The sequence below is a fragment of the Halyomorpha halys genome, unplaced genomic scaffold (assembly GCF_000696795.3).
Source record: "Halyomorpha halys isolate HHAL.00 unplaced genomic scaffold, Hhal_1.1 Scaffold66.1, whole genome shotgun sequence".
In the NCBI taxonomy this organism is placed as follows: domain Eukaryota; kingdom Metazoa; phylum Arthropoda; class Insecta; order Hemiptera; family Pentatomidae; genus Halyomorpha; species Halyomorpha halys.
The window spans coordinates 1,040,035-1,049,663 of record NW_027112997.1 but is presented as its reverse complement, the minus strand read 5'-3'; the positions used below and the strand labels follow the sequence as shown (position 1 = coordinate 1,049,663).

The 9,629-nt window shown below is 31.1% G+C and overlaps 2 protein-coding genes across 3 annotated transcripts in view; one reads left to right on the top strand and one right to left on the bottom strand.

Moving 5' to 3' along the window:
- The window catches only part of LOC106692676 (protein Fe65 homolog), a 76,298-nt gene that overhangs the window by 63,833 nt on the left and 2,836 nt on the right, over positions 1–9,629 (bottom strand). The window contains exon 2 of one of the 2 annotated variants that reach the window (XM_067050636.1): positions 5,315–5,405. The exons of the other annotated variant lie outside the window; for it this stretch is intronic. The gene's annotated coding sequence lies outside the window, so the exon portion shown is untranslated. The remainder of the gene's footprint in view (positions 1–5,314; positions 5,406–9,629) is intronic. 2 annotated transcript variants of the gene reach the window in all.
- Positions 2,299–2,802, top strand: LOC136796571 (uncharacterized). The gene has a single exon (XM_067050647.1). It carries the CDS (start codon positions 2,299–2,301, stop codon positions 2,800–2,802), a length of 504 nt encoding a protein of 167 aa, XP_066906748.1.

The following is a 9,629-nucleotide window of genomic DNA, read 5'->3' as shown; positions in this document are numbered from 1 at the left end:
ATTGTAATTAAACTAATTGATTAATAATTACTCAGAATGAATTATGAACAAATTATAAATGTAAATAAAGAATAATCCTTATTAAAAAGAAAAAGAAAAAAAACTTTAGAAAAATATTCAAAACTTTGGAAGAAATCAATTATTCAGCAGGGTCAGTTACAAAATTATTGCAGATTAAATGCATTTTTAAATTTTAAAGACCGCAGAATGGACTTGTACCGGCTAAAAGATCTTTCAACATCTAAACAATACAATTTAACTCGAAAAGGTCTAAATGCTGACTGGGGAGTGAAACAAGATGAAGAGATGAGAAGGGACCATGGCAAGGGGGGAAACAGAGATGGTTTGAGGAGTAAACAAACAAATTCTAGGAAAATGCCACAGGAATAAGACCCTTGCTCATTTTAATTGATTCTGAGAAATTCTCGATGTAATTCTGTGTGAAAATTTATTATTGCCCCTGTTTCTAATTTGTGTTCAAAGATAAAGATATAGAATTTTTACACACTATTTATGAAAAATGATAAATTTCACCTTTAAGTTTCTTGCGTTCTCTTGAATTTTACGTAGTTGCTGCGAAAAATGTATTTATAATTGAACAACTAATTTAAGGAAATATGTGAATCAGGACAAAATATCTAAAAATATGTTTAAAATAACAAATATTTCAGAAAATATGTGATTTACAACAAAATATGTAAAAAAGGCCAAATATTTAAAAATATGTGAAATAAAAATGGCTTCTTTTGGCCAGAAATGTCTAGAAACATCTTTAGTTAGTAAGTAATCGCAGATATCATGGTCAGGTAAAAATATGTGAAAACATAAAAATCCTATCCCTAGTGATCGCAAGGCTATATTGATTACAGTGGATACACCTACAAGAAAGAAGAGTTGTCGATGGAGAACCAACGGCTGGAACACGAAGACTTTCGATGGCGCCTCGTTCACTTTAATGCTAGAGGACAAGTGTGAATTGAAAGGGTCAGCCGAGGAAAAGGCGAATACACTAGCCTCTTTTATATCTGGGGCTTGTGATGCAGCTATGACCCATTCAAAGCCTGGCAAACATCATTCCTCAGTGTACTAGTGGACGGATACTATTAACGATCTTCGCCGGTGTTGCAACCAAGCAAGAAGACATTACCAGTAAGCGAGACGTCTGCCGGAATTTCCTGTGCTTCAAGAGAGCTAAAAGGAACCTCCGACAAGGCATTAAAGAAAGCAAACGACGGTGCTGGAGAGATCTCTGTGACAAGGTGGATGCAGACCCATGGGGTAGACCTTACAAAATAGCACTCAAGAAACTATGTAAAGGCACGATGCAGGTCCCCACGAGACCAAATGTTGTAGATAGTGTTGTCAGAACACTATTCCCTGAACAGGCGAATACTACTGAATGTATAGACAATACATATACAACGGATTTTCCACAAATCACGCAGGAAGAGTTTGAGGACATCGCCTCGGACCTACAACATGGCAAGGCACCAGGATTGGACGGAATTCCGAATGTGGCTCTCAGGAAAAGGCCAGATTTTTTCATCGATCTCTTCAGTTCTTGTATTCGTGAAGGCTCAATTCCGAAACCTTGGAAGAGACAGTGCCTCATACTTCTTCCAAAGAGTAAGGGATAACTGGAAGACCCGTCAACCTATCGTCCAATTTGCTTATTGGATACTATGGGTAAGGCATTCGATAAAACCCCTTCCCTCAGGCTACAAGAGTTCACGGAGGGAGTTAATGGCCTCTCACGGGCTCAATTCGAATTTTGTAAAGAGTGATCCACGTTAGATGCTGTTGGATTGGTAGTCGAGATGGCCTGCACAGCAATTGCAGGAGCAAGGTGGAGGAGGGGTGCTAAGTGTTATGCAGCAATCATCACTCTAGACGTTAAGAATGCATTTAGCACTGCAAGATGGACCAGTATAATAGATGCCCTACGGACTATGGCGGTACCAGCCTATCTTATGAGAGTTCTTACAAACTACTTCAAAGATAAAGTTCTATCATGTACGATGCAATCTTCAAATTGACATTTCGGAGGGAGCCACAGTTGTGGGATTCGCAGATGATGTTGCAGTTGTAGTGAAAGCGAAGTACTTAAAAGAAGTAACCCTCATCGCAAACCCGGCTTTTGCTACGGTCCAAGGTTGGCTGTCTTCGGTAGGCCTACAACTTGCAGATCACAAGACCGAGGTTCTCCTAGTAACTAGCAGGAAGCAGAGTAAGTCTATCAATGTCACGGTTGGTAGGCACGAAATTCGTTCCCAGTCTTGCTTAAAATACCTAGGAGTCATGATAAATGCACGTCTCTGCTTTAATGATCATGCGGAGTATATTAGCGCCAAATCTGCTAAAATAGCATCCTTTTTGTCAAGCCTTATGCCAAATGTCGGAGGTCCCAAAAAAAGTAGCCGAAGGCTTCTTGCTACTGTTGTTCCCTCCATTATGTTATATGCAGCCCCGATTTGGAAAGAAGCGATCGTTACCATCTCATACAGGAGACAGATGGTTTCAGTTTATCGCGGAGTGAGTCTAAGGACAGTTAGCGCTTTTCCAACTGTTTCCTACGAAGCAGTGTGTGTGATAGCTCGAATGCCATCTGTGGAACTCCTTGTTGAAGAAAAAACAAGGCACTATGGACGACGCTTACACGTTTCCAGAGAAGAAGAGCGAAAAATAACCATCGACCAGTGGCAGCAGTGTTGGGAGGCTGCAGATTCCGGGAGGTGGTCTTGCAGGTTAATACCTGAAGTTGGCACGTGGTATGTTCACCAGCATGGTGAGGTGGATTTTTAAATAACCCAAATGTTAATCGGATATGGATGCTTTAGAGCCTACCAGTACCGCTTCAAACTGGACAACACCGCAGAATGCCCTGGATGTCAGACTGTCGAGGAAACCACGGAGTACATGTTTTTCACTTACATTCGCTTTGCAGCAAAGAAGTGAATTGGAGAGTGTGTGGAGGATGCATCACATCAAAAAACGTGGTGAGCTATATGCTTCTCAGACCAGCACTGGAACGTAGTGAAGAGATTCACCACAGTCGTTCTCAAGAGGTTTAAAGTATTAAATTATTCTGAACTCTAATAATATAGATTTAAAAGATAAAAAATAAATAATTAACAAAAATGTCTTAAAATGTTATCAAATTTCAAAGAACATTTATAATTATTTGTTATTTGTGATTGTTATAGACAGATATAGATACTGTTGTTCGTCAATAAGGTGGTTTGATTACGAAGTAGTTGGAGGAATAAGTATTGTGTAAAGGGAAATGTAAAGGGGAATGGACAAATAGAGATGAATAATAAATGACAAAAAGAGGTAGCATAAATAATGAATGATTTGCTGAAGCAATTAGTTTCACATGAGGTTACATTAGGTTGAGATCTTTTATTCAGACAGTGAACAGAAGAACATAAAGTAAGATCAAGGATACAGGAAGGTTTTTAAAAAAAAGGCAGCAAGGTTTTGTCGTAAGAAAGTAGGATTGAACCTCTGTATACTTCAACTGTGTAAAAAAAATATATATATGAGAGCACCTGAGAAACTTGAAGATGAATTTAATGAAATAATTCATAAGTTTATTAAGATTCATTTCATCTATTTATCCTTTTGCTAATCATAAATGTTAGTATTTATATTTTATCTTAGGACTCATTAGTATGCTGTGTACTTATAGCAACCCATTGTATTTGGGCATTATACAATGCAGCTTCCGATTACATGCAATGGAAAAAGATGTGGAAGATGGTTACCATATCAATTAGACTAAAGACCAATAGAAAACTGAAAAGTTATTTCTGAAATGCTGCTTAATTGTATCAAAAGAAAGTTTTTTAGGGGGGGGGGGGTAGAATTATAACTAGAATTACAAAATGGATTTATTTTGATAATTGCATGCATAGAAAATCATGGGCTGATATGTGTTAATGAACAACATCAACTATAAGGCCCAGTCACATTGGAAGGAAGGTAATGTTTAGATGATAATTAGGAAAGTGTGGTTAAACGAAAGCTGTTCAAATTTGATGAAACCATTAATACTTATTGTTACTGATAATAAATAATGAATTTGAACCATGTTTTGATTGTAAAACAACCAGAATGGGCCAGAAGACATGACTCACTATTTTTGCTTCATGATAATGCACCATCGCCCACATGAAAACCAGCTAGAAGATTGAGCCTGGGAAATATTAACCAAACCATCCTATTCAACTATCTTGCTCCTTCAAATTACTACTTTTTTTAATCAATGGGACATGTATTTTCACAGCGGTATTCCAAAACATATAAAGATGAGGGATAGTTGGTTTTTCAATGGTTAATTTATTCCAAAACAATAAACATTCTATCAGGATGGTCTACACAAATTGTATGAATCATGATGAAAATGTGCAGCTAATGATAGATATTACTTAAAAAACTTTTGATTTTTCACTCAAAACTTTTAAAATATAAATTCTGAGATAAATGCTAACCCTTTTAGTTTTAGCGACTTTTTTCTTATCTTGTTACATAAAAAAATAATAATAAATAAATAAAACAGGTAAAAAGAGTACAATATTTTACTTCTTTACTTTAATCAGAATACAACTTTGGCTCCTGTAAATAGATTAAAAGCTAGCCCCCTCTAGAGCCTAAATGCTTTCCCTTAGGGAAAAAAAAAATTTAACTATTTGCTATACTCTTCTTTTTTAGTAAAGTAATAGAAAACACATTTAGATTCTAGTTTTCAAGCATTACTCATGGAAGGTGGGTGAGGATGTACTTACAAACATTGATAAAATGGTAGACTATTGTGGTCACTTATAATCTGACCCCATTGAATGATTAATATTCATATTTTTGCGAATTCGGGCCCCGACCTCAATGGAAATGATCCATGGAAGAGAGTATGTTTTTCCGTAGAGTGAATGAAAGTAGGCATCTGTGATCCTATTAAAGCAGTAATGATAATAGAATAGGTTATAAACTAAAACAGTAAAATATTACAAGTACATCATCATCTGTGATGTTAGAGCAATGCTTTGGAATTGTTACCAATTTTGAGATCAATATCACTTTCCGCACTGAATAAGGTAAAAGTTTACTTTAAATATATTTTTTCATTTTTTGAGATTGGTAATTATTTATTAAATAAATCAAAAATGTATCCTTGAATAGTCTCAACACTTTTTATTACATCAATAGTCCAACGTTTCGGCCATCCTCGAGGACTATCTAAATATTTAACAGCTTATATTATATATTCATCTGTAACATTTATAATAACAACATTATTACTAATAATATAACGTACCTTCAATATAAATTCTCACCTCACATCAAATTTTAAAATTTTTGTTTTCAGGTTATTCTGCCCAGGTCATTAATTACAAGTTAAAACCACCCTATGAAAAAGTCATTTATTAGAAAGTCATATTTATTATTAATAAGCTTACCCAATCTTATGTTTAGTTACCTATTTTTTAAAAATTTATAAATATTTAAAACTTTTAATTTTCCAATTATCCACAACTATCGCTGCCATATAAACAAACCATTTATAACCTTCCACTCACTCAGGTCAGCCTTGTTTTTAATTTAATTGAAACTGCATTTTGGTCTAAATTGGTATTTATTCCAATTATCAAAATTCATATTAAAATTAATTGTAAATAGTAACAAAAATTTCTCCAATATTTTTCATAAATTTATTTTGCTTAAAATCGCTGTATAATGTTGGTTTCCTAGTATCTGTTTTAAAATTAACTGTATAATTGATGTTCTCCGATATATAAATTGACTCAAGTATTTTTCTTTTGAACATATTGATTTCTTTATGTAAAATTATGATGTTATGAAAATCAAAATTAGGTTGATTTTTGGCTGCATGCTGTACTAATGCTTTTTATTGGGATCCTTTTCTTTATTTCTTGTATCATTTTTGTGTTGATATATTCTATCCCCCAACATTTGCTTTGTTTCACCTATATAGATAGCTAGACAATTTAAACATGGAATTTTATATATTAATCCCGATTGACTTTTTATTTCAATTTTGTCCTTTAAATTGCTATAATAATTTTTAATTTTATTGTTAGGTCTATAACATAATGAGTATTCTTCTACATCATAATCTATAAATGACCTCCGGACATCTTCTGATAAACCTTTTATATAATTTAATCCATAATGTTTCTTAATAATTGCTTTACTATTTGCTATTTTATTTTCCATCCTATCTTTGCAATTTTTAAGGTTTATATCCCAAATTTTATAAATTCATTTTCTGGGGTAAAAATTATCCAAAAATATTTTAAATATCATATTTTTTACTCTATTCAGCCTACTAGCATCCGTTATTCTTATAGCCTTGTTAACATAATTATTAATTACATTGAATTTCATTTGAAATGGATGGCAAGAATAGTAATTTAATATCAAATTACAACTTGTTTCCTTCTTTGTCCATTCTGTTATTATATCATTTTCTTGTCTTATTACCATTATGTCCAAAAATCATAGTTTTTCTTCCTTTTCCAATTCCATAGTGAATTTTAATCTGTCATGGTGACTATTAAATGCTTCAAATAATTTATTTATATCAACTTTTTTCATAATACTAAAAATATCATCAACATATTTAAACATTAATTTGACTATTATTCCTGATTTTGAAAATACATCATTTATTAAATCATTCATGACTAATCCTGCTATTGATATTGACAAATTTGCCCCCATTGGAATCCCAAATAACTGCCTATATAGTTCCCCATTATACTTAAATATGCCGTTTTCACAGCATAATTTTGTGCCCTCTAAAAACAAATTTTTATTTTTTATATTTGTATCTAATTTAATTTTTTTTCCATTTATCATTTATAATTTTATAAACCCGTTTTAGCGGTATATTTGTAAATAAAGAGGCAACATCATAACTTATCATGATTTTGCTCTTCAATTTTAATTTTATTTAGTTTCTCTTTTGCCTCTATTACATTAATTATATCAATATTTTTATCTTTATAAATATTTTTGAAACTATCTTATATATATATATAATTATATTATATACTTATTATATATCTTATATATAAGTTATATAAGGGTCCATTTATACCATTTATAATTGGTCGAATTGGTTTTTCCTCTTTATGGAGTTTTACTAATCCATACATCCTTGGATGATTAAATTTATTATTTATTAAATTTTTTAATTCTATTTCATTTATCTTTTTTTTTATAGAGCTTTTCAACATAATTTTTTTTAATATCTGGCAGCAGGTCTGTCCTAAGTTTTCTATAAGTGCTTTCTTTATTTAGTATCATTTTCAACTTCCTATCATATTCCTCCTTTTTTTATAATAGTGACTTTTTTAGTCTTGTCAGAATTTATGATTTAAATATGAGGATTATTCTTTTTAAATTTGATTAATGATCCTAAATAATTTTTCCATATATTGAAAAGTTTATTGATATTATTATAGCCTAAGAAATAACATAACCAGGAAAATTGGAAATTTTATTGAAAAACATAAGTTGGATAATAAAAATAATAATATCATGTTAAATATTTAGATTGTCCTTGAGGATGACCGAAATTTTGGACTATTGATGTAATAAAAAGTGTTGAGACTATACAAGGATACATTTTTGATTTATTTAATAATTGACTTTGAATTAATAATTACGAGTCTCAAAAATTGAAAAAATATATTTAAAGTAAACTTTCACCTTATTCAGTGTGGAAAGTGATATTGATCTCAAAATTAGGTAACAATTCCAAAGCATTGCTCTAACATCACAGATGGTGATGTACTTGTAATATTTTACTGTTTTAGTTTATAACCTATTCTATTATCATTACTGCTTTAATAGGATCACAGATGCCTACTTTCATTCACTCTACGGAAAAACATACTCTCTTCCATGGATCATTTCCATTGAGGTCGGGGCCCGAATTCGCAAAAATATGAATATTAATCATTCAATGGGGTCAGATTATAAGTGACAAAAATAGTCTACCATTTTATCAATGCTTATAAGTACATCCTCACCCACCTTCCATGAGTAATGCTTGAAAACTAGAATCTAAATGTGTTTTCTATTACTTTACTAAAAAAGAAGAGTATAGCAAATAGTTAAATTTTTTTTTTCCCTAAGGGAAAGCATTTAGGCTCTAGAGGGGGCTAGCTTTTAATCTATTTACAGGAGCCAAAGTTGTATTCTGATTAAAGTAAAGAAGTAAAATATTGTACTCTTTTTACCTATTTTATTTATTTATTTTTTTTTTTTTATGTAACAAGATAAGAAAAAAGTTGCTAACAATTAAAACTCTGGATTATGTCAGAGTTAGCATTTATCTCAGAATTTATATTTAAAAAACATTTTAAAAATTTTGTAGACACATTTTAGTAGAAGTTTTGATTTATTTACTAAAAGTTTACTTCAGCTCCCTCAAAATAGCGGGAGACCATTTTTATATAACCAGAGTGTACCAAGATAACCGGAACGACCCGATTATGGACGACTTAGGTTAGTTTACGATATCAACCACCTTTCAAGAGGGAAAATTTCTGTCCCTACAACCTTACTCCTTTCCACATTAGTCAAAGGTTAGGTTATAATACACAAAATTTTCGGCAGCAGTTCCTATTAGGTTTATTTTTTCTAACTTATACATATCGATATTTAATACATCTTTTGTACTCGCCCTTTTATTTTTTATTACCTGTATTTTTTTGGATTATTACTTCAATATTAGAATATATATTACAAAATAAAAATATTTATATCATTATAAATTATAATACTTTGACTCTATAACCTGAAAATAGATATGAAGCATTTATTTTATATTTTGAAACATGTTTTAATATAAGACACGATTTCCATAGTGAAATTAAAAGTTTGACAAATATGAGGTTTATTAAGGTGCATGAATATAAGAAAATAGTCCCAAAACGTTGTACAAAAAAAAAGAAAAAGAAAATATAGAATAAAATATATGAAACTTTTGGAAGTTTTTAACCTCAAAAAATTTCTTGAAATTGCCTTATTATTATATTCAGATTAACTATAACACAATTTTCTTATTCTTATTAATTTACAGTGCATGGAAATTGTGTCCTATTTTAAAACATGTTTTAATATAAGACACAATTTCCATAGTGAAATTAAAAGTTTGACAAATATGAGGTTTATTAAGGTGTATGAATATGGGACAATAGTAAAAAAAACAATCAAAATCACCCTTAAGTAGAATATTAGTGACAAAATATCACAACCTAGAAATAGAATAACAGTTAATATACTTATTAAAACATGTTTTAATATATGACATGATTTCCATAGTGAAATTAAAAGTTTGACAAATATGAGGTTTATTTAGATGCATGAATATAAGACAATAATCCCAAAACGTTGTACAACAAAACAAGAAAATATAAAATAAAATATACTCAACTTTTGGAAGTTTTAATGTCAAAAAAATTTCTTGAAATTGACTAATCAAACTTCCTAAAAAGAAAATTCATGACAATAAGGTTGTTTTGCACTTGTTGTTGTTGATTTTTGCTTAAAGGCGTAAAACCCTCTGGTCATCAACGCCTATGGGATGATAAAAGTAA

Excerpts from the sequence above, each read along its gene's own strand:
- LOC136796571 (XM_067050647.1), top strand. The coding sequence starts at position 2,299 with ATGATAAATGCACGTCTCTGCTTTAATGATCATGCGGAGTATATTAGC.